The sequence below is a fragment of the Megalops cyprinoides genome, chromosome 10 (assembly GCF_013368585.1).
Source record: "Megalops cyprinoides isolate fMegCyp1 chromosome 10, fMegCyp1.pri, whole genome shotgun sequence".
In the NCBI taxonomy this organism is placed as follows: domain Eukaryota; kingdom Metazoa; phylum Chordata; class Actinopteri; order Elopiformes; family Megalopidae; genus Megalops; species Megalops cyprinoides.
Window position 1 is genome coordinate 16,476,963 of NC_050592.1, and position 27,994 is coordinate 16,504,956.

Consider the following 27,994-nt stretch of genomic DNA (forward strand, 5'->3'; position numbering starts at 1 on the left):
TAATCCTAACACACAAACGTCACCGAGAGGGCAAGGCTCGACGGCTTGATTGACATACAGTGCGTGGATAGTTGTTGCGCGTCCTCTAGCGTGGAAGACAACTGTCGGGGTTTGAAATTCTGACCGGGACAGTACAGTAGCTATAGAGAATATCGGGTAAGTCATTCTTTTCCAACGTATTTGAGTAGCTTTGATCAGTCTGTGTCTGTTAATCAGCAAGTGAGCGATCGGCTTTTTACCGGACAGTGCTATTGGATACCTATTTGAATTTATAGCTCGCTAACTAGCTTAGCTAGCTAACGTAGTTATAATAGGCTTTGCCCTAGTAATGTGTCTAGCTAGCTAGCAATCTATAATAAGTATGAGCAAGCAAGCAAATTTGCCATCCAGCTATCTGGCTAATTCAGCATCTTGGGCTCTTTTTGAAAAGTGTTGGGTAATTCTGTGACTTTAGTCTTACAACTAAAATAGAAACTGTATTCTTGTTGGGAACCTAGTGAGCTAATGTTAGCAACAATAACAAAAGGAAATCTTAATCCAGCTTCTCACCCATGTGAGTATCTACCTAAGATAGCTAGCTGCACTGTTAGCTAGCTATGTCGTTAGGTTGAATGGAGGAAACAAAAATGGCCGCACGTGTAGCGAACGGCACAGTAATAAAAGTCTGGTTATAGCTACTTGTGAGTTTCGTATGTTTTCGCCAGCTAATTGTGTTGACAGCATTATGGGTTTTTAAACGGGACATAAGTCTATTCGGAACAGGGGTCAGTTCATGACTGTGTACACGCCTGGCGAAAAGGACGTGTGTGTGTGCGAGTCACTATTCATAGGTAGCTAGCTCGCTTAGACAAATGAGCAAGCTGCATGCTGCTGTGCTGAACGTTAGATGAAAAGGCAAAGTTTAGCTATATTCTGACGGAGCACGTCCAGGCGTATCAGTGGAAAAACATCAACTCCAGAAGTTTAGCCAGCTATAGCCTATAGGTATCACCATCACTGGGTATCGCCAGATCTCCTGTTGCTGTTTAGCTAGCTAAGATTAGCTTACGTTACTGCCAATTTGAAAGGCAGCGCCAGGGAAATTAATTCGCCAAATTAGAAGCTGACTATTAAGTCCTTATTTCTTAGTCCATAGTCCAGCCAGCTAGCTAATTCAATTTGGCTCGATGCATACATGCAGCTTTTGTATAAAAGGATGGTCAGCTAGCCAGCATGCTCCGGTGAGCTGTAATGCTACGGAACATGCGGTCAGCATGTGAGTTTGCCTTGCCGATCGACTTTTAAGTTTCTGAAAATACCCTGATTTGCATTTGCAAGGAATTTGGCCCACATATTCTGTTGCTACTTTTCAAAGCCCCCTCTGTTTGAAATGAACAGTAAATAGACCTGTTATGGGACACGTTGTGAAAGTTAAAACCCGTATCTTAAATGCACGCTCCTGTTAATGTTGATTCTGGTGTACAATATGCTTCGCCACCGGTCATACAAGAAAATCCGCTTCCACGGGATATTGGGTTAGTGAGGTCAGGGTTGGGGGCTGCGAGCACAACTCTGATACCACCGTTAAACGGCCATCTGTCACTAGTCGGCATTACATGTGGGAAATGCATAACGTAAGCTAGAATCTGTTGGGGTTCCTGCTAACTGCTCACTTTCCGGCCACTTGTGTGGACAAATCTCTCTCAGCCTAGTGTCCATAAAGATTAACCCGTTGGTGTATTCAGCGTGTATACAGCTGGACAGTAGCCAGCAGCATACCGTGCTGCTGTAGTGGAACCGTGAATTCTGGCCAAGTGGATTTTGACATTACACCTGTGCTGTGGTCTTTGAGCAATCTAACGTAGCCATCCTTAAGCGCATATCACACACCCCTTAAGTGTTTCCAGCCCATACCCATTTATGTATTAATCGCAGAGGAAATATACAACGTGGACTGATACGCTGAGACTCAGTTTCAGTGGGTAAAACATATTACGCAAGCGTTAAAAAAACCCAATAAAAGTGTGGAAGCTTGTTTACTTATAATGCTACCTCGTCACCGTAATACATTATATTGCCTGATTATTTCACCTCAGATCGTGTCATTGTTTAATTAATGCAGATAATGTAAAAAAAAAAAATATATATATATAATATAATATAATTTTATTTTCTTTATTTTTTGTGTACAGGGAATTGGATGTCACGATGTCTAGAGCAATAAAAAAAATCAATGTTCTCCCCTCCTCTCCTCCAAGATAAAGAATGACTCAAGCTGGAAATATCCCGCTGATTAAATTATGGACCTAAAGCTCTTATCTTCGTAGCTGGTAACCTTTTACAGGACGAGTCTGTCTTTGCTCCAAATTATAACATGCAATATTTGAATCCTCCACTGTGTGAGGAAATTTAATTAAAAATACATATTCTTGATGCTGTATAATGTATGTAAGATAACCCCTTGTTAAGTGTTACCAGAAATGCTGTGCTCCTCCCTTCATGTCAGCCATGTGGATTTTTTGTTTATTCAATTTTTGAAAAATACGTCAACTTCAAAGCTTTATCTGCTAGCCAACCTTCCAAATACTTCTCTGCACATTTGAATTGCACACACTGTGATATATTTTCACAAGCTGGACTGTTACTTTCCTTGTTGTGGCCATACATCTGTAGTGTGACTTTTGCATGCTTCAGTGATTAACATGAGTAGAGCATGTGTCATCTGCTGTACCCATCAGCTGTAGTTTGAAGCTTTTGGTGGTTATAACATAACCCACCAAACCAGAGCTGGGGTGTAGTTCAGCTGATTTTTTTTTCCATATGGAGCTGCTGTGTGTATACTCAAAAAAGGGATTTTGCATTTACATTACATTTTACATCCAAATACTGGCTAACCAAGACTAATGATCAAGATGCTAATAGGAATAATTGTAAAGGTGTTAACCAGAGCTTAACTGTGAAGGATTTTGGGAGAGGCATTAGCGATCGCTAGGTTTACTCTAAGTACTCAAGTTGAACATGTCTCACTACAGTGTTTTTACAGCATAGGGATTTTTTTAAGTTGGCTGTAATGGTGAAATGGCTCCTGAGTGGTTCAAGCAGTAAAAGTGTTTCCTGTTGCAAGCTCAAGGTTGAGTTGTCCAGTTCCTTTTAAAACGTGAATAAAAAAATATGCCTTTGTCTGACTATGGGACACTAATTGTTGTACCTTTATGATGTGTCTGTGTTTAACTCAGCCAAAAGATGTAAGCTTTGACCTGGACAGAAAAGCATTTTTAGTCTTACAAGGATTCAAGCTAGTTTGTGGCTGTACATGTGATGCATGTCTGTTTCAAAACAGGCCTGTCCTCTCTTCATGCTACAGTTACTTGAAATAGGTTCACATCTACAGCTTCTGCAAAGATTTGGAACCCTTGTAGTGGTCAGGACATGACATGGATTTGATGACATGTGCATGTTTGAAGTGTGTGCATGTTAAGCTTATGCCAAATTCTGCTCTTGAACTTGTCTAGGTCTTATCCTCTGTCACACGTGTCTTTAGCAAGCTTTAGTTTGGTGTTGTTTTGAAGTTGATGGCCCGCTGGGACTCACTGCTTTGGCCCGTGTAATTTGTTCAAGAATAGATCAGGAAACGCACATCGCTTTGTGGCCAGTAACATTTTTCCAAGGCGTATCGCTCATTTCCAGTCATGGCTGAGTCTGTGATTGCAATCTGTATTGCATAATGGTGGAGGATATGAATCCTCTCTGCCATGATGGACCGGATACAGCGAGATTCATTATGAGCAGACAATAGGGATGGAGGGGAGGGAGCGCAAAGTTTGACCAGCAAAGGTGTGAACTGTGTGAAGGAAGCACACATCCTGCTCTCTGCATTCATGACTTGGTGTGTGTCACTCAGAGTGCATAGTCAAATGAAAGGTTATGGGTAACCACGAGACTTTCCATCTGAAAGACTGGTGACTTACAGGACTGCATCCAAAGGTGATGTTTGAAGACTGAGCCAAATTTACACAAAGCGATCAAATTTACACAAAAATCTGAAGAAAAGTAACTTGTGCATGACTATATTAACAATATTTAGTCGTTGTTGGGCAGATACTGGGATCTACACTTTTATGGCTTTTTTCACCCTAACTTTGGAATCAACATACAGCCAGTGGCTATTTTTCAAACCTTAGCTTTTACAGTGCACCACAGTGGAGCAGACAGGATAGGTGCATCTCCACTGGCATTATCTGAGTAATGCACAGGTGCCTGGCATGTCAGTAGAAGGTGCTAATGTTAATCTTAATGCTAATGTGCAGCAGGTACCCCTCTGTGGTCAGAGACTTAGGAAAGACATGGCTTATGCCCATCCAAAATCCATGCCTGATAAACATGTCAAATGTTATGATGTTTGAGTTAATGCTTTCAGTAGTAACCAATATTTGTGAAAAGGTTTTTAATGTACCTCTGCAGACTATGTCCTAGAAGTATGCAACATTCATGCAAAGTTGTGCATGCTGTCAAGAGTAACAATGGGAAGAAGTAGAAAGTGGACCAAAACAATGGACATTCAGTCTCTCTAAGTTGAAAGCTCAATTACAACTTTTGATCTTTAAATCTATTCATCCAAAGTTTTGTCACCCTTGCAGTTGATAATGTTCTGCCAGCGGCCAAATTGAAGTCTTATAATCTACACTACCATATCTCAAACAGGACCTGGAGAGAGAGTGGAAGTCAGATACATCAGACAGAATGCTCCCGTGAGTTAATGTACCTGTAGGACCTACAGGCAGCACAGATAATGAGAATTATATCATACGATTTGATCTGTGTATTGGCTTATAAGGCAATGTAATAAAATACCAGTTACCAGTTACACCAAAGTAGAGAAAGTTTTGGGAATTTTGGATCACCTTCAGTAATAGTATCATAAACCTTAATGTGAAACCAGTTCTTTTCAGCCAGTGGTACAAGTTTGCCCCCAGGCAACTGTAGTGTAGGTCATGTCTCAGGGGGTATTGGATTTAGTATACACATTTCTGTTAAGGATATTCATTTGTCTACTTGTGATGTAGAATACAGGTAGCTGGTTTTGATATCTTTAAACCATTAAAGGAATATGCATAAATATTGTTGTTATTATGGTTATTATTGTCATAGATAAGTGACGTGTGGGTGGATGTTAATTTTTGGAAACATACAGAGCGTGCTTTGCACTGTAAGTGGAATAGATTGTCGAACAAAAATAGAAGAAGAAAACCATGGTGAACGGTCAGTGATATTGATAGTGAAAATGATAAGGAAAACAGGTTGTTGTGTTTGCTCACATTAGGAAGTTTTTTTGTCAGCTACAAACTAGGTTATTAAAGTTAATGGAAGTAAACAAAAAGAAGCTGAAAGCCAGTTTTATTGAAGGGTGAGAATATTGGCAGAAAATCCATGAACTGGCTTTGTTTTGGGTTTCATGTACAGTCTGAATCTGCTTGAAGGAACACAGTACTCCTGGTAAGCCTATATGTTAGCCTTGGGTCAGGCTAGTTAGCCTTGACTTTCACCTCAAGCAGATGCGTGTGTGTTTTCAGCTCTTGGGTCACATATGTAAGGTTGAAGTGGTATGGTATGGAAAACCAAGCTGCTGAACAGGGCTAGTGCACAGCTCTCTCTTTGCATTAGCATAGCTCCAGCCTCGTGTGAGCACAGCTCCGGCAGAGTGTTAGCACAACTCGGGCCTAGCATTAGCACAACTCTCATGGTCTCCAGAAACTAGCAAGTTCAGTTCTGTGTGCACACAGGTAACCATCTCATTCCTGTCACACCTGTACATGTCAACAAGACTCACAGCAACATTACACATGAACAGCACCTTTGTCCCTTATTTTAGTCTGTTCCAAGTCACACTGCCACCACACTACTGCCTGTACACACAGTATGTTCAGCAAAGCATTGGTGGAGGGAGAGATGACGCATTTTGCTGGTTTACTGTCCTGCACTTAGCCTGATGGACTGTTGCTTACCGCCACCCATGCCCAAACATTTCAGTGGAGTCCTTCAGAATTGTGTGAGAGCATAAATACCACTGTCCTGCAGCATCTGTTGGGAAGCTGTAATTTACAGCACACTAATTGGAATGGAGTGGGGAGAAGGTGAAGGGTGAAGACAATGTGAGTGTTGGAGAAGAAGAGAAATAAGGAAAAAATGCAGCCTGTTGGTTTGTGGGTTGCTGATAAGGGTTCTGTAATGTCTGGGATTAAATTACGGCCTGGGGGAGTGTGTTGAGACTCACCTGATCTAATTTAGGCGGCGGTGGTTTTTAGGAAGGCGTCCTACATTTACGTAACATTTTGTCATTTTATCATTTAGCAGACGCTCTTATCCAGAGTGACATGCACAGGAGGAGCTGGAAGTGCATCTAATAGTCACATGGGAGATGGTATATACAGGACACAACTGACTACATCCAAATATGTGCAAGCCCCTTGCACTGCTGAGATAAATTGTGATAAATAGTGTCTCAATAAATTCACAAGTGCACTTTGGCAATACAGCATAACCTGCCATAAGACTACACAAAGGAATGGCTGAGCTATGCTTGGGCAGTCTGTATAGGTGGGTCTTTAGTCCTCTTCTCCAGGGCCTTTTTGTGTGGTCCAGTTTGCAGGGCTGTGGCCTAATGGGTGATGTTCTTTTGTGATTTTGTTCAGTAGGTGTATGTGTGTATGTCTTAATGAAATAAGGTTTGCTTTGAAATCTATTTTTTTGTCCTGGGAATTCAAAAACAGGGGGCCAGTTCATTAAAGTTATTAATTTCATTTGCAAATCACTTTGATGGATAATTCCCCCAGCGTACATTAGGAGTCACATGCTTCATTCTTTGACAGAAAAAAATCTGTGTATTTGGTCTAAACGGGGAGGTTTGGCTTTGGTTTACATTGGTAAAAAGTACCATTATCACTTCTGCCTCCCCAAAATGTCTGTATGTATTAGTGTGTGTTGTACTACTTTTGGCTTTTAACGAATTGTTCAGGGAACAACTCACTGCTATAGTATCAATCATTGCTCAGTTTCACAGGCGTTTTAAGAAAACCTTCCCCAGGGTTTACACAGCACAGCGGCAATATGTTGATTACTTGGATCAGTACATGAATCAGTGTATGAATGCTTATTTCAGAGTGTTTTTTTCTCATCAATAATTTATGAATGGGATCCTAAAAACACAGAAAGTAACACCTGTGATCTGCATTCATTGGTAGCTGACGTCAAACACATTGAATCATTGATAGGAACAATCAGAAGAGAGTGAGAATGAGCCTCACCCCCACATGGAAAACAAGTTTGGCAGCAAAAGGAAATATACCTAAACATTTGTTAAAAGGAGGGTGTCTGCACACAGGGGTATCGTGTTTTGACTAGCTAGCACCAGCCCATTGCCAATTTGAATTCTCAGAATGAATTGTCAGTTTTGGTTTAAGAGTTGTGTAATCCATGTTGAATAGTGCATGTGTGCATGCATGTACATAGGTGTGTGCACATGCCAAGGATGGTTCCAGATCTCAGTTCAATCATTGTGAAGACATTTCATCAATTTGGAAACATGAAATTTAATAAAGTCCTCCTGAGATAACAGACTTTGCCTAAGAGTCAGTATTTTCTGTAACTGCATGCCTCTGAGGCAGCACTCATGACATAAACCCCCTTTTAGCCGTAAAATGCAAATGTCTGAAAAAACAGCCAACTGAAAGTTTCACATGTGTAACTGTTATGTTACCTAAAGCTGTAGTCATGTAAGTGCAGTATTTTCAGGGATCATTATATATTTGTTCATAGTAGTTCACCTATGCAGTCAAGCTGCCTTAATTGATAATTTTCTGTGAGTGAATACAGCCATACATCAAGAAAGTGTCAGGTTCAGAAAATTACTAGTATGTTTTAAGGCATTAATGTTCCAGGAGTTGAACAGTTTAACTAGGACAAGTTAAAATCCCAGGTGGAATTAAACTGAATCACTGCAGTTTATGTAGCAGTATAAATGGATGATATGTAAACCTGTAAGCTGTGAGGGACTACCTATGTATATATGGTTCCCAAATTTGCCAATCTTCTGTAAATTGCTCTGTTCCCTGCTTGGGTATTTTAACTGATTTAGTCTGCCTCAGCTCATCAGTGAACAGTATGCTGCTTATCAGACATCTTAACTGATGGTGGTTCATTTGTATAATTGGCTTTTCTTGTTTTTTTTTTCTGTCTCAGGGTTTCCTCTGCTCTGTCTGATTCCCTGTACTTAACTGTGCCACTCAGGGCTGTAAGACTGTGTGCTTTGCAAGTATTCAGTGCTACGTCCAGGGAGAGCATTGTGGTGAGGCCCAAGGTAGAGGCTGAGGGAGTGCTAGCCAGGGCAAACTGAGAGCCCCATATAAGAAAGGCAGAGAGTGAGAGTGCAGCGCTGCTCACAGAAAGCTCCATTCATCCCCATTCCCTGCTTATTATATCCTGCTGTTTTTAATTTGGCTGAAGGAGAATCCTGGGAATTCAGAGCTGCGGGCACGTGGGCGACAGCTACAGTGAGTGGCACGCCCTGTCTGCAGGCAGCACTCTGGGGGCAGAGTGTCAGTGCGCTGTGTGTGGGTACCTGTGTGTCTAAAGGCCTCACATGCTGCATTTTTCATACAATTATGTACAAATGAGATGTATTCAACTGCCTTTAGGTTTGAACTTTACCAGAACTACCCATGACCCTTTTTAATGATTTGAGCAGCCTGAGTCAAGCCTGGCCGCGGGTGGAATTTGACTGGTCAGTGTTTTGCATTCTGGAATATATTTGATTCAGCAGGATTCCCAGCTCTGACAGTCTGACATCCAGGTTGGGCTTTTCAGTTTAAATTTCTGGGAAACCAGTTCATCCTCTGAACCACCAGTTGATACCCGAGTATTAGAACTGTACCGTCAGCATCTTTCTGTCTATCCCTGGGGCACATGTGACCAGTTCAAAGACCAGAGACTGGGTCAAACACATGATTTAATGTGGTTCAGAGGAGAAACAATGCACTGCACTGTGGTGAATGCAGTACAGTAACCGGCCCCCATCCCACACAGTAGGGCTGAGAAATGTGAGAGAAATGAGAGGACAAGCTTTACCACCCATTCCCAAACCAACACACACACACACACACACACACAGGAAAGACTACTCATCTGTTCTGAGACGGTTTCTGCACCTGACAGTGTTCATCCATTCCCTCTCCTCTTATTGAACAGTCCTCTCTCTGCAGGTTCTGTCGTTTCCTGGGGTGACAGATGAGAGGGGCGTAGCTGGAGGACGCTGGGACACAGGAGCTGGAGGTTGGATCGGGGTGAAGCATCAGATCCAATCCCACAGGTGAGAGTGGGTGGGGCTCCTTTCAAAGTGTGAGTCAGAGAGTGGGACAAATATACCCCCCTAACCTTTACTGACCACCACTTCCTACACATGAACATAAAGCCAAGTCAGTCCTCTTAAATGTTAATGTGCAGTAGCCAATAATGTTGTTAAGAAGGCAGTAATGGCATTGGTACCCAGCAGCTCTCCACTGTTTGTACACCGTGTTGATATTGGATGTCTGTCCTGTGGTGCTTGTGTGGAATACAGTTAGTTATTTTAATAACGTCTCCGAAACAAGTCCTTTCTTTCTTTCACTCTCCGACTCTGGGCACAGATGCAGACAGGAATGTCTGAGCATATTGCTGTCTCTCACTGGTCAGAGCTCCCTTCATCTTCCTGGCCTCTGTGCGGCGCACAGGATGTCTTCACAGTGTGAAAAGTTGCACAGGATCTGGTCTGTTTGTTTGCACCCTGACGCTGGCCACGCATTCTGTATTGTCCAGAATATGAGGCGGTCCCGATTACACACATTACACATTGGCTTAGCATCCTGAGTGACTTGCATAGCTTGCATATCATAGATGTCTTCAAATCAACCACATCGAGGTCCATGAAGAGAATTTCCTTGGATAGTTTGCATTGAAACTCTGTTCCTCTTGCCCACACCGTGTTATTTTAGCAGTGTTTTTTGGCAGTTGCTGGACGCTTCTGCTTCATTAGCAACCATGATCTCAAAATTAGCATCATAACTCCTCCTCAGTCTCTTGGGTATTTGCCCAGCGTTTGATTCCCTTTTTTTGACATGGTTCCTGCAGGTAGGCTTATTCATTTTCTTATGCTCAGATAACAATACTGTCTATTGGCAACGCTTTGGTTAATGTCACTGTTTGTCACTTAGCGTTAACATTAACAACATTGACTTGTCTGCAAATGTGGAACGAATTGCATTTTGCTCCTCATGTCCAGCTTATCCTGTTTTCTGCTTCACAAGGTAGCAGTCATGTGATTATCACACAAAGCCTTGGAGCAGTGCTCTGTCTTCCATTAGCTAGGCTGGTTATTATGCCTTCTCTCCTTTATGCAGCCCTGTTTCTTTTTTGGAATCGCCAGCTGTACATTAGGCTTCTCTTATTGCAACATCCTCTGCACTCATGCAGGGGCATTGCAGTGAGGCAAATGCTGTCCTCCAATACACTTGCACACAGCCAATGGCTATTTTCCACACTACAAGTAACAGCACACCACAGTGAAGTGGGCGGTCATTGGAGGATAGGTGTTGCTCCGTTAATGTCATCCTAGCTGAGACAAGCATTCCCTGCTGACATACCCACGTCTGTCCCTTATTCAGTTTCTGCTACCTGCGGCTCCAGGTCATTTTTGGCAGATGCTGTGGCTGTTTTCAAGCCGGGCCGTAATGCTCAGCCTGCAGTCAAGATGTGCACCTTGCTGACTGGGCCATTCAGAAGATACTTCACAGTTACACTCTTAAAGCTGTGTGTAACATTTTGTCGTTGCCGTATGAAATGCACTATTGCCATGTGGCCTACATGTGCTGTCATTTTTGTGACATCACTTTGTCCTGTTACTCTTGGGTGTGTTAAGGTTTAGGCAGGATTGCATGATATGGGATATGTCTTCAAGCCAGCTGGACAGAGAAGGAGAACTTATGAACATGGGTTGCGTTCAGTATTCACTGTTTTGATGAGTTGAGAACATTTGCTCATGAAGAATTCTTTCATGTGAAACTGTTTGCAACTTTAATCAAAACCCTGCAGAGACATTCTTCATTAGTTTCATGGGCGTGGTGATGATGTTTGACCCGGTGTATTTGTCATGGTAGATTAATTAGGCATCAGAAATGCTGTGCAGCTGTAGCAGCTGCTCTACATAATTTGTAGCAGTTGAGGAAGCATATTTATACGTAGCCAGTGTTAGCGTTGTATTAACAACTAAATTATCACTATATAGTGGTTTGGTAGCATCTGTATTACCGATGTTTTGCTTCTCATGTATAATACATTTCTCAGAAACAGTTGGCTTTATTATTTCATGAAGCAGCATACGTGAATACAACTGCACTTTGTGTATTGAATGCACCCCACAGTACAGATGGATGAAGCTTATGTTATTGGAGATGCTCTTTAGAGGGTGGCGTTTGTGAAGTCAGTGGGGTTTATGAAACCAGGGCAAAACATAAACCATTGTTAATGAAGACGTGTACAGATGGGCAGGTTTATGCAAAATCCAAGGTTGTGTTAGTGCTGTAATTATGGGTAAAACATTAAGGTATGGAATGTCTTGCAATAACAACATTTCCGTAGTACTGCAACATCAATTTTTGTTTTTTCACACCTTGATTAAAATAAAGCGCAATACCGACTTTTATAACATTGTTCGAATAAAGGGGGAAATATCAAAACCACATTTAAGTGGCAGCTAATTAAAGTTAATTATCAAATGACAAGACTGCAGTCATTAGATAAATGGGGCACGTCAATCACACGTGTATAGAAAGCTGTGGCATGTATTCACTGGGTTTTAAATGTGGGACATGTCACTGATGTGGGATTTTTGCCTCTCCCCGCTCTGCAGGCCCCCCTTGTTCTCAGGGAGGTTGAAGGAACACAGAGACGTGCCTTTGGTTGTTTGAGTCTCTGAGCTCTTGAGGTTGTCCTGTGTGGTAGGGAAAAATGACGGTGGCCAATGCCAAGTCTGCCACAGGTAAGCTCCCCAAGTGAAGGGTCTCCCTTGTGTGAAAATCATCAATACATAAATACAATACATTCCATAATTTAGCACGGGGATGTCAATGTGAATGTAAGCCATCCACTCACTGTATGCGCTGTAAAAATTTGATCTGCCCTCATGATCACATGTTGTAGGATTGACAGTAACTGATAGATGGGAGGGGCAAATGTGCTGATTGACAGCAAGGGTGTCACTGCCAGCTTAAATGTGTTGACCAGTGACCAGAAACCACTTCTAACAGGATGGGCCATCGCCGTCCGGATATAGCTTGCTTACTGTAACCGAAAATTTTTGGATGTTGGGAGAAGATTTTTGTCATGTGGCCATGTGCAGCTGCTGACTCGCTAACTGAGGCTTGTGGCTTCCTTGGCCTCCCATCTGAAAAGTGCTGTCTTCCAATGGCTTCTGGCTTGCTGGATCTCCCGACTAGGAAGAGCGTGATTCCTGGGGGCCCTGGATGGGGCTTTATTTATGAGGATTGCTGGCTGTGTTAGGAAACCAACCCCTGGGGCTTGAAGCCTCTGGCTAAATACATGGATGGAGCTCTCTGCTGGACTGGGTACAAGAAGCATTAAGCTGTATGCTGGCCCATCCTCTCTGCATTAAGGCCCGTCTGCTATTGCTCCCAGGGTGGGGGAGGGATAGGTTAGGATTCAATGAGATGTGGTGTTGTTTATTCTGATTTTGTAACTCAGACAGCCTGCGTCCGTGGATTTATGGCGTGTGGGGCGGCATCGGGTTTATTTGATGAATGTGTTAATGAAGGCCCATAATGTTCTGTTGAGGCTGTGTGTGGGTGGTGCTTGTGTATTTGTGTCTGTATGTGTCACAGGAATCAAAAAAGCAGAATACTTGAAAATGGAAGATTGTCAGATTAAGCAAGGATAGGTAGGGCCTTTAAAGATATGGCTTACCTTGTGCATTTGTGCACAGGACTTTAAAGTAGGCATTCTGTCTTACTCAGTAGTGTATGAAATTATAAATGAAAGTTCTTATTTTAACCTTGATCCACTCTGTGGACATCAGATAGTTATTTACATAGAGGAGGGTGGTGGGGGAGCCTCATGCTGTTCTGCAGAGGGAGGGAGGTGTAATTGCTGACAGCTGAGGTAGCACAGCCTGTTAACCCTCTGTTTGTTTCCTGAGACTATCAGCAAAACGGCCTGTTCCGCAGTTGAATGCTGGCTATTTATTTTGCAGTTTTGGAAGGTGAGGCAGACTTCAGGATGGATGTAATGCATCTAAGATGTCAAGTGAGTTTTTAATGTGCAGGTAATCTATGGAACATACAGTACAAGTTTGCTCTTCTGGGTTTAATGCTCTCCGAGCACAGTATTGAGGAGATGCTTTCCAAAAATGTAAAGTTCAGCTGGTGGCTCCCACTAGTCGGATGGAAACTGCACCGTAGAGGAATGTCACCACTGGGGTTGTGGTAGTTTACTGAACTCTGACTGGAATGAGCAAATATGTATCCTCTCTCCAAATATTGACAGGACCATGTGCTTATCATCTCCAAGGTCAGATTGCGGGTCACTCTTCACTGGAGCTTTGATGCTTCTCTCATGCATTAACTTGGCTGTTTTTGATGGCAGGGCTTGTCTCTGTCTCAGCCATCTCACTCAGCGCTGGAGCCACAGCAGGTGCTACAGCACAGCCACAGCCACAACAGGTGGATAAATGCTTACAGCTTGTATAACGTGCATATTCCTGATTTTATCAGTCATGCATATGAAATATATATGCACACCTACATGCAACGTCCTTGATAAATCCCCAATTTCTTTTGTACATGAATTATTTTTTAATTTTCCATAACACCCTACCAACTTACAATATATGACATAATTGTATAATTGTATGCCTTTTAAGAATAAAATCCCCTGATGTCTGGGAGTCAACCTAGTTGAGCAACAAAGAAATGGATAGATGAATAGTTGAGTGGTGAATTAGCGGATCACCGTTCCCCCGGACTTAATTTTCTTAACACTTGCATCAGTGTGTGTCTCCCCTTGTGAAGGAACACACCCCTCACAGCCACACAGTCTCTTCACAGGGATGTGTGCATGACTTTATGCCCTCACTGTGCAGATGTGTGGAACCTGCACATGCTCTGGGCCTTTTCTGCAAGATGCAAGAGCGTTTTTGCTCAATAAAAAAAATCCCATTTCACTGTCCCCAGTGTCTCTATATGAACTTTTCCCTTTAGCTTCATCACCTTGAACTGTGCCTTGAATTGTTGTGTTGCTCAGGGATTTCTACTATACTACGTTAGAAATCCGTCAGTAGTTGTGTAAACCAACCCGCAGTCCCGCCCAAAAAATCCCTTGCACCGTGTGATTTTGGTATGGAAAGAATGCGATAATGGCAGCTTTCATAAATGAGTTGTCGTGGGCGAGCTTTGGTTTTGGAGTGGAGTTTGTTGTGCCGGGGCCACTCACGCTTTACACCCCCCACCCTTTTCATCCAGCATCACATGTGCACTTTGTCCCCAAAAGGGAGAGATGGAGGACTTATGCAAGTATCCCTCTGTGTTAGGTTCACGCCTGTGTGTTTGTGTCCTCCTTGCTTTCTTACCCTTTTGGCTTGTGTGTTTTCTTCTGAACAAGTCCTGAGGGCACAGAGAATCCTGAAAGTCTTGTGAAAGATTTCCCATGGTGTCGGCATTCTTGTGTAGTACACACAGAGCATTTGTAAGGTGGTGCTTTCATTCTTTGTTCTTGTTGGGCAAACACATCCCCTTGTAGTTCAAAAGTGAATTTTCTTGTGAGCAAGGGCTAACCAGGTCATTAATTGAAAAGGGTATGTTGATGTTTTCCCTGTCGTCCCTTTTAATTATTTGCCTCAAGCTTTATTTCAAAGAGACAGAAAGAGCACAGCAGCCATGTTGCACCAGGGATTTTAAACTCTGTTAAGTGCTGCTAAGTGTGACTCATTACAGGATCAGACAGACTTTGGAGTGAGGGATGATTCAGGTCAAGTGCAGGGGAAATACGTTGAAATCTTAGATCCATTACATGTGTACAATAAGTAACCATTTAATACTTTTACATGTTACGTGTGCCAGTTTAGGTTTGACATCAAATGTGAATCTCTCTCTTCTCAGAGTTTACCTGCTTTAAGTCATGGCTAAAGTGTGTTCTTATGAAAGCGTGTGAGAACTGTATCTGTGAACAGGGATGCAATGATATATCGGCCGAACATCGGTATCAGCTGATATTCGCCTTGTTGACTGCCATCGGCCTGTGGGCAAATAAGATGACATTCACAGATGGCAGTGGCCGATGTTTATCTGTTGTGTCGCTTCAGTTTTGCAAGGGCTAAATGTTGTGTTGGTTATTTGTGGTCTGACTCGGACAACAATAGCCTACCCAGCCGCAGATTTGGAGAAGATCCAATAGGTGGTACTATAATTAGCCTTATTCACATGACGGCCATTTTGCTCTTACGTCACGCTCTGGGTAGGAGGACGGTAACTCTTCAGTCTGCATCTATGGCAAAGTGGACCAAAAGTTTGGCGTGTGTCTGTATCTACCTTTTGAAGAAATAAAACAAAACAGTAGCTGGTTTTAAGGTTATATCCACTAAGTTATAGTTCATTTTAACATTCGTACTGCAAGCTAAGGTATTGACTTCTGATGTTAAGTACCGTTTGCTAGCTAGCTAACAACTTAACGTTAGTTAGCTAACTAGCTGGTTTCCCTGGCACAAAAGGGGGAATAAATAACAACAAAATAAACAAACAAAAAACATCGGTATCGGCATTGGCTATTGGTCAAATTGTTAGTTTAAACATCGGTATCGGTATCAGTCCAGAATTTCACAATCGGTGCATCCCTATCTGTGAATGAATAGTTTGAACTGCAATATATTCGCTAAGTAGGGAGATAAGATTACAGTGATTGCCTTTCTGAAGCTGTGAATGGGAGAGAAGACAGCTTTCTCCAGCATTGCAGCTAAGAAGGCAGAAATAACCACCTTATTACCTACCAACTGAAACCAAATTGGCTGGAAACAGCTATTGATTCATGAATTGTCAGTGGACTGGCAGTGGGTAGCAATGCAGTATGTAGGCCCCGGTGATTTCATATCCTGTGAGTTTAATATTACATTTTCCCATGTTGCCTGAGTTTATCTTGTCTTGTCTTGCCCTTGCCTGGTGTCCTGCAGGTCAAGAGTATACAAGTAGAATTAAATATAACTCTTAAAAGACTGTCATCAATGCTCCACACAGGCCAATGCTGCAAAAATGTAAGCAGGGAAATTTCACTACAAAATGAGCGAGTCTAGTTTCTATTTTTATGGAAATTGCACAAGTAAACTGCACTTACAGCTAATGGACCACATTCATCCCTGAACTGAAAGCTAATGGGCTACAATCAAGTCTGCAAGGTGCGGGATTCAGCAACACTAAGAGCAACAGTTGTAATCAAAACTGCTCTACATTAGTGGTGTACAATTTACTGGCTGCTTCTTCCTGTTTGTTCATGATGGTTACTGCTAATGTGTCATCTTTGTTTGCTTTCTCTGTAGAAGGTGCTGCAGCAGTGTATATCAGTATATCTGTAGTATACTGTATCAGTAATGTTTTATGTAGTGTTGAAAGGTGTTTAATGGCAGATATTTGGGTGGGCAGGGGAAGGAGGGAGGAGGCTCACAGAGGCTGAACCCATGGACCGTGCAAGAGGGGGAGTCTTCCATATGTTACAGTCTAGTCCTTTTGACAGTTTCAGCTGTCAGCATGTGGCACTGTAGTTATATTTACAAGACATTTTATTTGACATGAATATTTAAAGACCCCAAAACGTAGGTTGAAAATAGATGCATACATCCATTTGAAAAAGTGGTCAGTGAACCCGCTGATGCCCAGTTATTTGATGACTCACCTGATTCAATGTGAATATTAGCTGTGTTTATGAAGGTGTTCTCGAAAAAGTGTGCGAGATCAGTCACAAGTGTTAGGTCGCTTCTCCTCTTTTGAAATCGAGGTCCATGCTCTGACAGTGCCTGTTCTGCTGAGCGACACTGTACAGATATGTCAAACAAGAGGAAGCTAAATACGTGATCAGTAAGGTTAAAGGTTGGGTGGACAAGAGCTGTTAGCCCAGGGAGGTGGGTCCATCGTGCCTGTCAAAAATAGAAAATGCTTGCCCATTTCAGCAACACAGTGGACAGATGTGTCAGCATGTGATGGACCTAAAGCCCTGTGTAGTTTGCACGTATATTTATACAAGAATCCTATTTTTGTCTGACCACCACTCTTGCCCAGTGTACTTTGCCCTTTTGTGATTGCTCTTCATTACAAGAAATGCCAGCTCCAATGGCTACATTTTATTGAATTGTATGACATGTAAAGAGCTTGCTTTGAGTTTTGTTGCGGTTGCAATACTATTAGTATCCTAAGTTTCCTGTACTGTATGTACTGCGGCTTCTAAAGATCTAAAATTTCTCTGTAGGAAGTGACCTCACAGAGTTCAGTGAAGTGTTCATTTTTTGTCTCCATCCCGCTGATCGTGTGAGCAAGTGAAATTAGTCACATTGGATCATCGGCAATGCCACATGAGAAACACATGAGCAAGCCAACTTCACCTGGCTGCCGTACCGTACCAGTCCAGTTTTCCTCCTTAATTGTCCTCTGACCCACTTGTGTGAAAATAATCACGTCTGTGTGCACTTGATATAACCAGAGTGTGTGTCTGGCATGGTGTTGAAGGTCAGACCGTCATTGAGACCTGTAATTGGGTTATCATTAGGAGAATATAAGAATGTGTAAAGACTGTCTTCGAGCTGCAGTCCAGATGGAGTGTGTGTCAGTATTAGAGTAACGGGGGGGTGTCTTCTCTCCCACAGCCATGCAGCAGGTCCTGGACAACCTGAGCGACCTGCCCACCTCCACAGGGGCCAAGGACATTGATCTCATCTTTCTCCGAGGCATAATGGAGAGCCCCATTGTTCGCTCGCTGGCCAAGGTATCCCAGAATTCCCCTGCCACCATAGCCTTAATCGTATTATTAAAATTGTTAAATTGTATTGTACTGTTAAAATTCAGAGTTTCCAGCAGAATAGCTGTGGGCTGCTCACGTTCTGTCGCAGGAAGTCAGCTCACCTGGAGGTCCCCTCTCTCCCCTCAGTTACTAATTATGGGGTAAACATCTCTCGCACTGGAACCACCCAGCTCTGAATATGCAGAAAGTTATGTAACTTTGAAATCAGCACTAAGCTTATATTCTGAACTGTGTGTTTCAGCTTAGTGTTCACTTCTAAAATAACATTGCCTTGTTTGTTTGAGGTTTGGATGTTTAGCCAAAAAGCTTGGAACATAAACTGCTTAAGACTGGCTTAAGCAGGAAGATGGTTGCATTTAGCACCAATATGCCCCAAATAGCTCCTTCCCACATCAAATGCAATAGTTAAAATAAGTGGCTTTCTCTAAAATTGGCATCGCATCCCTAATTCAGTACAGCTGATATTATTGACTCAAGCGCATTTGTTTCAGTATGAAACCTACTGTAATATTGGTAAGCATCATGAGTTTTTGGTAATCTTGTAATGTAATGCTGATTGAAAGCTTGATAAGCCTTCATTAAGAGAGCATCATATGTTTACTGAAACTGTCCCAGCTGTCTGCGGTGGACAGTGGTATTCTGCAGGATTTTTTTTAAAGAGGCTAAGTGCCAAGGTGTGCAACACCCTTTTGTTTTGTTCTTCATAAAAACACAGATGCCACAAATGATCTAAATTTTCGGCACATTTTCTAAATTTTCTACTTAAAAATATTGAAATACTACAGTACACTACACTTTACTCTGCTCTGGTATACTGTACTATACTGTACTTCTGTCAGCATTTGCAAATGTTAGCAATATGAAAAAGAGCACCTGTTATTTAGATTCAGAACAGGCCCCCTACTCGGATAGTGTTCTGAATTTGTACACAACAACAAAATTAACTTGGACAATACAAGCAATTTTGCTTTTCAGAAAAACACTTTGGATGTTTTCTTCTTATAAAGCATTGCTGAGATTGACATGAAACTTTTGGGTGATGTGCAGTGAGGTCTTGCTCCTGCTTGGCTCCTCCTTGATTATTGTTCCTTGCAACTGTAATTATGTTTTCAAATTAATTGTGCTGAACTACTGTTTTGTCATCTGTTTTCTGGGATGACTAGTCACTCAGTGCCCAAAAATGTCTCACTCACTTATTTGTTGATGGAAGGGGAATTTCACAGGCCTTGATGGGCTCTAATCTAGGACTCTTGACATGCGCGATACATTAAGTGCATATCCTAATGCAACATAAACATGTGCATTGGTGTAGAGTGAATAGTAACACATCAGTGATAAAGCAGCATCCTAAAACGGTATTAACACACAAGCATGCAACACCAGCTTACTGCCTGTAGGGTACATACAGTGTTTGTCAATGATCTATAAGAGAAACATTTATAGGAATAGATCAGGGTGCAAACAAAATGCACAAACCCCCAGTTCAGGTCTTTTTTGAAGAGGTCGTGTTTAGAATAGTTTTATCAGGTGAAAGTGTTCAATTAAAGACCCCGTGACCCTTGACCTCTGGCAGGCTCACGAGCGATTGGAAGATGTGAAGCTGGAGGCGGTGAGGGACAACAACGTGGAGCTGGTGTCGGAGATTTTGGAAGACATCAGTGGGCTGAGCAGCCAGGACGCCAATGCTGCGGAGCTGGCGAGGATTCTGAAAGAGCCACACTTCCAGGTACGCTCAGACAGAGGGAAGAGGTGGAGGGAGAGAGAAAGATGGAGGCAGAGGGGTGCTCTACTTTCAGTTTGCTTTTTCCGCCGTGGCAGCCTCTTGTTCTTCTGGTTGGTGCAGCAGGATACTGGAGGCTATTCTTTCTTGCTCACAGTCACAGCATAGTTATTCTTCTGTTAACAAAGGCCCACATGTCAGATGTAGTCCAGTGTTAGTGACAAGTAAGGGAGATATTTTCTGTGTATTTTGTGGTAGTACAACCCTTACAAAAATGTGAAAGACGGGTCTTTGGTCCAAATCTCTGAAATGCAATACTTTTCAAGTGTTTATTCATAAGTGGAGAAAACCCTGTACCAGTGATCAGTGAACTTTTAAAATGAACCATGTTCCTTTATCTTATTTCCCAGGCCCCTACCACTTAAAAAAATATAACGAGAACAAGATGCTAGTTTACAACTTTACTTGACCATGCAAACTACAGAAAAGCCGTTGACAAATATGCTTTTTTTAAAATTCACCAAAGCTCTCTCTTCTTACAAAGATCCTCAAGATCTGAGGACTTTGATTGGAACAAATATATCATGGAACATTTCACTGTCTGCCATAAGGACTGCCCATAATAAGAACTCCTCCCCCACTCCTGTCTAGACCAATCAAAGCTGTGCCCTGTGGGTTTTGTCCTTGTTCCAATCAGACGCCGCTCTGTGTTGTTTAGCTGGGGATAATGCCCCACTGACCCTCTGCCAGTCTGTTAGCTCTCAACATGACGGGTGCATGTGTGCTTTGTTTGTGCTGAACGCAAATCCCACACAATGGCAGCAGTGGTGAGAACAATGGATATTTCCTCTTTTCCTCTGAGTGCCAGTACATTTTCCTGTATCAGTCAACAGATTCTGATGTAGTGTTCTTATTTTATCAGAATTGTCAATTGTTTTTAGTGATTGGGTTGTCTTCCTTTTAGTAGAATTGCTGTAAGGATTGTGGTGTAAATACGGAATACAGAGACTTGAAGGGAACTTTGTGACTGAATTGTTCATGTTTTTGAGAAGCCTTCAGAAAATGTTTAGAATTCAGATTTTGTTTGCGGTTTGTCAGGGTTTTGTCTTGAGGTCTTTTTTGGTTGTCTCACAGATAAATGTAATCCCTTTTCTCCATCCTGTAATGCGGTCTGTACTCTCTCTCTCTCTCTCTCTCTCTCTCTCTGCTGTCTCTCTCTCTCTCTCTCTCTCTCTCTCTGCTGTCTCTCTCTCTCTCTCTCTCTCTCTGCTGTCTCTCTCTCTCTCTCTCTCTCTGCTGTCTCTCTCTCTCTCTCTCTCTCTCTCTCCCTCTCTCTCTCTCTCTGCTGTTCTCCTCTGGGTTTCCTCTGCTGTCTCTCACCTCAGTCCCTGCTGGAGGCTCATGACATGGTGGCCTCCAAGTGCTACGAGGCAAAGCCCTCCAGCTCTGAGGTCAGCAACGATGTCTCAGCGAGCAACGCCCTGATGCCATCCGACTCCGTACGGATGATAGGCATCAGGAAGAAGACGGGAGAACCTCTGGTGAGAGACACGCAAAGCGCCACTGAGAGCTGGAGAATGTGCTCTGGAGGTGTTAGTTACGGATCATAGAGATTTAACCCCATGTACATTGCATATCCTCAGTTGGGTGCCAACTGATGAGTTCTGCATCAGCTATTTTGGGGCTTAATTTTTTACATAAACACACTGAAGTGTAATACTGTACTTCAGTAATGAAAGGAGGGTCCCTTGGATTGTCCTTTGGCAGATTGTCAGTGGTTTCTGTTATAATGATCATTTGACATATATTACTCATTGGTGCTTAGAATTCTTAGTTTTCTAAAATAGAGAAAGAGTCAGGTTTTGAAATGAACCTTGAAGAAAGCTTTGCCTTCCCATTAGTACTAACCCCTCTTAACTGTGCTACAGGCTGGGGGATCTAAGGATCTGTGCATGTGTCAGACCCATGTGACAGTGCTCTGTGTGATGCTGCTGTGTGCCTCACACGGTGGAGAGCCCTGAGCCGGTGGTGCGCGTTTACGAGGTGTAAGAATGCGATCGTTTCTTACAGGGCGTGACGTTCCGCGTGGAGAAGGGCGACCTGGTGATCGCTCGGATCCTGCACGGCGGGATGATCGACAGGCAGGGCCTGCTGCACGTGGGCGATGTCATCAAGGAGGTGAACGGCCATGACGTGGGCAGCAACCCCAGAGAGCTGCAGGAGATGCTGAAAGACTGCAGCGAAGGCATCACTCTCAAGATCCTGCCCAGCTACAGGGAAGCAGCAGCACCAGCACAGGTCAGAGACAAGAGGCTGCTGTACACACACCCCCACATGCAAGTCAGGGAGAAGAGCCCTCTCTACACACACTCACATGCAGGTCTGAGAGAGAAGACCATTATACACACACACAGGTCAGAGGAGAGACCACTATACACACACACAAGTCAGAGATGAATCCATGCATACATCTGTGCCTACATACATGTGCCTGTACACACACAACCCAGAGACACACAGTCACATTCCTACACGTTTCTATACGTACACCATACTGTCTTATGTGTACATATTCCTGAGTGTAACTGCATCAGCTCAAATGCAGGATATGTGGTTTTGTTCATTGCATTCTCTGCTCATTAGAGTCTGTATCATTCTGAGTCTGAGTCATATCATATCAAAAGCAGGTGACTAACGCCTGGATTCATGTGTCACTGAAGTTCCTGTTCACTTAGTGGCTTCAGTTAAGCGATGAAGTAGAATGTTAGTTTGAATGAGGATACCCTGTTGCCCGCTATAGCTGATCAAAAGAGTCCCGGGCCGCCATCCATTGCCACTGCAGAGCGGATCAGCACTTATGTTAACACGTCTTACACCCTGGCAGCTGTCTGATAGCCTTGTGTGGCGACGCTCTGAAAAGCTGTCTTCAGGGTGTCTCTGTGCAGTGTGAGAAAACCGTAGATATAGAAGTACTAGCATGAACATTGCCCTGGAAGCAATGGCTGATTGCACACTGGCTGTGGTATTGTAGGAGAATGCATGATGAGAGCCTCTTAAATCTAGAACGTTGTGTGTGTGTGTGTAAGTATTATCAATAGATACATGCTATATTTTTATAGTGCTTAGAAGCGCCCATCAGAATTGACAGTGTTGCCCATCTAATAATTGTATATCTATGGAGCAGGCGCTGTCCTTTGGGTGCACTCCTTACTTGGAGATGCCAAAGTGTGCAGCTGGTGGAGTCCTGTAAGTCTGTAAGAGGATAAGAGAGACCGGCGCGGGTGATGGCCTGGAATGACAGGGGCCTGAAACCGAACCCAGGGAGTCCTCTAAATACCTCGCAGCGTGCTATCTTGGGCTCAGTGGAGGAGATTCACAGTGATGCCCGGAGGAGTGGAAAGACCCCTTCCCCCTCTTCACCCCACCCCCCACAAGCCCCTCCCCCTCACACATCGCACTCAGACAATGGAAACACTCAGGCATGCTCGCGCACACCGGCTGATGAGATTAATGGATGACAGCAACGCGCAGCCCATCTGCTTTGAACAGCGTATCTGCTCAGGGGAAGTCACAGAGGAGGGGTGATCAGAAAGTGGCGTCTGCACCGCGAAAACTGACCATCGGGTATTACTGGCGTTACTTTGATCGGTCTGTGCTTTCATGTGCCAGGATAATGGAGCAATCAGCATCCACAGGTTGGGAAACGGCGTTCATGAAAGCCATCTTCTAAGACGCTAATTAGAGGGTATTGGTTTATTGAGCTGAAGAGCACAGAGGGCAATTCCTGAGACAGGACTACGGGCCCCCCGATAATTGGACGTGACCAACCCCCCCTGCGTCCCAGAATAGCATCAGCAACCATGTCAGGTTACTGAGACATTTTCTACATATCACGCCCTCCTGCACTTGGTCTCCGGGACACCTAGTGCATGCTAAGCACCTCACCCAGGCTGGCCCCAGGAATGCCAGGCTAGGGTAATCACACACATGGGTTCTGGAAGAAAGTTTAGCAAAGAACTGGCTGAGAGAATACATTTGCTTCCAGTATACCCAACTATTTTTTTTAATCATTGTCACCATTACATCATATGAAGTATCTTAATAACGATACTAATAGTAATAAAGATAATATTAATACCAATTTAAAGTACAGAATTTGTGTAACACTTTTCTAACACCCAGAACTTTACCCTATTATATTAGAAGTTCTAGTAATGTTATCAAGATTTCTGTTGTCAGGTTTATGTTTGCATAAACCGAAGAGACAAAATGTTTCTCATTTTCTGCAAATGGAAGAATAGAACCATAGACAAAGCGGATTTCTTGCCCGTAGGTTTATTTGAAGCCGCACTTCAACTACAATCCAGCAACGGACAATCTGATCCCCTGCAAGGAAGCAGGATTGCCTTTTTCCAAGGGGGACATCCTTCGGATTGTCAATAAGGAGGATCCCAACTGGTGGCAGGTAGGTGGAGCGTGTTCACACAGTGGGAGGAGTAACAGGAAGCATCAGTCACCTCCTAAAACATGGGTTCCCCAACCTTGTACTAAATGCTTAGGTTGTCAGATGTAGTCTATTCAGTCTGAAGGATAAAACTAAGAAATTTCAGTTCCATTTTTTCCAGTAATTTTAGCAGACAGCCGTATCCAGGGCAACGTGCACAGTTTACACTTTCACATAGTACCCATTTATACAGCTGCATATTTAGTGAAGCAATTAGGATGAAGTACCTCGCTCAAGGGTACAGTAGCAGTACCACAAAGAAGCAGAAGAGCATCTTTTATATTTACAAGAAAGCTTATAGCCTTCTATTCACCAGAGGTACACTGTAATTTTTCAAACACACAAAAAACACTCAGGGAAAAAGGCATTAGAGTGAATACAGGTATGGATTTTTTCTAGCGTATGCACTGAAAATGTCTTTCCACCTCCTTGTTTTAGAGCTGTTATAACCCCATCTCCTTAGCCAGCACTCCACACTGCCACAGGTTCTTTTCTACTTGACATGCAGGGGTACGAGGGCAGGAAGTTGTCTTTTTTACCAGTGCTTTATAGATTCATGGAATGCCATGTGGCACTGGTCTTTCAATCTCCATATTTCCCTCAGGCATGCCATGTAGTGGGTGGAAAAACGGGACTGATACCAAGCCAGTTTCTGGAAGAGAAAAGGAAAGCCTTTGTCCGGAGGGACTGGGATGGGTCAGGTATACTGTAAATCCCCACACCTCTTCCTTCCCCGATTGCCCAGTAAAATTGCCCTCTCCTTTAACCTAAAAAAATTCTCACACCCCTCACCTCTGAACTGAACTGTCATAGGCTCACAGCCCTTCTCCGCTGCGTCACTATTCCCCTGCCCTCCTTAGATGTCTGACTCTGAATTGTAAACTCTTCTGGCTTAATTTGTGTGCTTTTGACCGATGTGCTGTGTGCTGAGTCTGCCATCTGCTGGCCATCCAGAGTAGTTACACCTCTCCTGTCGTCCTCAGGAATGTTGTGTGGGACAATCAGTGGGAAGAAGAAGAAGAAAATGATGTACCTGACAGCCAAGAATGCAGGTGCATACAGAACAGGCTAAGTTTCTGTGGTGCTGCCTATGCTTGCAGACTGTTAACTGTGATTTTGCTGGCTACATAGTTTCCCTGCTTGGATAAGGACACCCAGTGTGCTTGACTGTTGAATATGCTGTGTGACTGTGATCAGAGTTTGACCGCCACGAGCTGCAGATTTACGAGGAGGTGGCGAAGATGCCCCCGTTCCAGAGGAAGACCCTGGTTCTGATCGGAGCGCAGGGAGTGGGCCGCCGCAGCCTAAAGAACCGACTGATTGTGCTCAACCCGACGCTGTTCGGCACCACCGTCCCATGTGAGTTCAGATGGCCCGCTTGAAAAGAAGCGAGCCCCCTTACCCAGACAAAGGAACTGCCTCTACAGAACACCAGGAAAAGTGGGACTGAGGACAGCTAATGTGACCGTCTCACGCCTCTGCCTTGTCCCTGTCCACCTCAGTCACCTCCAGGAGCCCTCGCGAGGAGGAGAGGGACGGCCAGTCCTACTGCTTCGTCACGCGGACGGAGATGGAGGGCGACATCAAAGCCGGCCGCTACCTGGAGCACGGCGAGTATGACGGCAACCTTTACGGCACCAAAATCGACTCCATCCACGAGGTGGTGAACACTGGCCGGACCTGCATATTGGACGTCAACCCGCAGGTCAGAACCAGAACTGGGCCCCAGAAAAACGGGACAGAATTGTGTTGTTCGCTTCTGCCGTTTTGAATATGCAGTGTGTGACATCTTTGGTAGCCGACGAGCTGATGTGGCACATGTTACTCTAAGTAAGCGCCAGGTAAAAGTAAATGTTCAATTAGTCAGTAATAGAGCTCCTGGACTTCAGGAGCTGGTGGTGAACTGATTGGAATACTGGACCTGAACCTTAATTCCCTCCCACTTGGGAAGTTAAGCAGCCATGTCTGAATCCATGTATTGGTGATGGAGCTGCACAGTGCTTCTAGGAAGCACTTAAATAGTGTTTACTCAAGCTTATCTTGAGTTTGTTTTGGCCCCCAAGTGCGTAACTTTATGTAGTATTTTTTTTTTTTTGAAAAGGCTTGATTGAGTTCCATGGCTAATAATTCCATTGATCTGCAGGCCCTGAAGGTGCTGAAGACATCTGAGTTCATGCCATATGTGGTGTTCATCGCGGCTCCAGAACTGGACACCTTGCGGGCAATGCACAAGGCCGTCGTCGATGCAGGAATCACCACCAAACTGCTCACGGTCAGTCTCCTCTCGGCTTTCAGCTTCTCAGCACTGTTCAGCTAGGACTTTGTTTCTGGATCATCGGGGCTTGGCTCCCCCCAGGCAGATTACAGGGTTTCTCCGCTTTGTTTGAGGCCCTTGCCCGCAGTGCCGCTCCTGTGCAGCTGAAGAAAGTACAGAGGCCTGCTCTCACCCCCTCTCCTCTCCCAGGACACGGATCTGAAGAAGACTGTAGACGAGAGCGCGAGGATCCAGAGGGCCTACAGCCACTACTTCGACCTCACCATCGTGAACAACAACCTAGACAAGGCCTTCGAGGAGCTGCAGGCCGCCGTGAACCGGCTCTGCACAGAGCCGCAGTGGGTCCCGGTCAGCTGGGTGTACTGAGCACCGGCGCCGCCATCGGACCAACTCCCGACCGGACCCGGTCGCAGCAGGCACGCGAGTGTCACTGGGCCCCACGGACCTCACCTGGCACGACGCCCAGACCACGCCCAGCTGAACTAACTGCGCCCCATCCCAGAACCCTCTGCACACAACGCTACTTTTTCTACGCAAAACTGAAGGGAAGTGTACTTACTTATTTAAATTTTTATAACTTTTTACGGAACAACTTTTTATTCATATCTACTTGGAGATGAAACAATATCAAGCAGAAATGGAGAGCACATTTAGTTTGATTTGCTTTTTTTGTATTTGCAGTTGTACCAAACAGATGCTGTATTTTGATCTTAATACAAGAGAAAGACTACTCAAAACTATTTATTTGATAAAGGAAAAGAGTGCGTGGCTTTTCTAAGCACTACAGCATTTTAGAGTTCATGGGGCTTTGTCTCTAACGAGAACTGTTTACAATACATGGGTAACTACAATGCTGCAGTCTCTAATCCCTGGCGTGTGTATCCTGTTAATTGTTCTTCATCTTTGTTTCATCCTCATCCTCTTGAAAGAATCTCACTAAATTCATGTGGTCCCACTCCATCCCTGGCTGTAACTTACACCTCTCATTTAGAATGTACATTAAACAAAAAAGTAAACGGCAGACAGACTGACAGAAGAGCAACCGAAGTTCAGGAACATGTTCATAATTAGTCCCGATTTTGTCAGAAAGTTTGTCTTTTAAATTTGTTTTTGGGCAGGACTGATATCTTTCTTTGTGGCATAACTAAATGAAAGGGCTTTGCTTGGATCATACTCTGGCATTTGTGGTCTTTGTTGATGCTCCTTCTCAAAAGGTCCTTGTCTCCGCTGTGCTCTGCAGTCGTTTGTATATCTTCCGTCTGTTTTTCTGTTCTTCGTAGTGTTGTATCCTGTTTCCGTTTGTGTAGCAGAGGCATGAAGTCACCCACAATCCTCTGGGGTGCCGAGTCAGAGGAGCCCCGCTCCTTGTTGTTGTCATCCCGTTAAATGTGTCATTACTAAATGTTTTTACCTGGACATGCTA

General features: G+C 43.7%; 1 protein-coding gene across 3 annotated transcripts; it reads left to right on the forward strand.

Moving 5' to 3' along the window:
• Nucleotides 1-80: 80 nt before the first annotated feature.
• mpp6a (membrane protein, palmitoylated 6a (MAGUK p55 subfamily member 6)) lies at nt 81-27,982 on the forward strand. Of its 3 annotated transcripts, XM_036539355.1 has the most exons (13): nt 81-156; nt 9,234-9,340; nt 17,918-18,036; nt 19,646-19,798; nt 21,178-21,333; nt 21,863-22,090; nt 24,126-24,257; nt 24,901-24,997; nt 25,280-25,348; nt 25,494-25,655; nt 25,799-26,001; nt 26,440-26,568; nt 26,761-27,982. In XM_036539355.1, exons 3-13 carry the CDS (start codon nt 17,920-17,922, stop codon nt 26,935-26,937), a joined length of 1,623 nt encoding a protein of 540 aa, XP_036395248.1. In that variant the 5' UTR covers nt 81-156; nt 9,234-9,340; nt 17,918-17,919; the 3' UTR covers nt 26,938-27,982. The 3 variants fall into 3 exon arrangements, with proteins under 3 accessions (XP_036395248.1, XP_036395247.1, XP_036395249.1); XM_036539354.1 differs by lacking the exons at nt 81-156; nt 9,234-9,340 and adding an exon at nt 11,993-12,043; XM_036539356.1 differs by lacking the exons at nt 81-156; nt 9,234-9,340; nt 17,918-18,036; nt 19,646-19,798 and adding an exon at nt 20,546-20,619.
• Nucleotides 27,983-27,994: the final 12 nt, after the last annotated feature.

Bases quoted from the DNA above. Each gene is read 5' to 3' on its own strand.
- mpp6a (XM_036539354.1), top strand. From the start codon at position 12,013: ATGACGGTGGCCAATGCCAAGTCTGCCACAG. The intron at 12,044-17,917 runs GTAAGCTCCCCA...TCTCTCCCACAG, and splicing joins CAATGCCAAGTCTGCCACAG to CCATGCAGCAGGTCCTGGAC. The intron at 24,258-24,900 runs GTAGGTGGAGCG...TATTTCCCTCAG, and splicing joins AGGATCCCAACTGGTGGCAG to GCATGCCATGTAGTGGGTGG.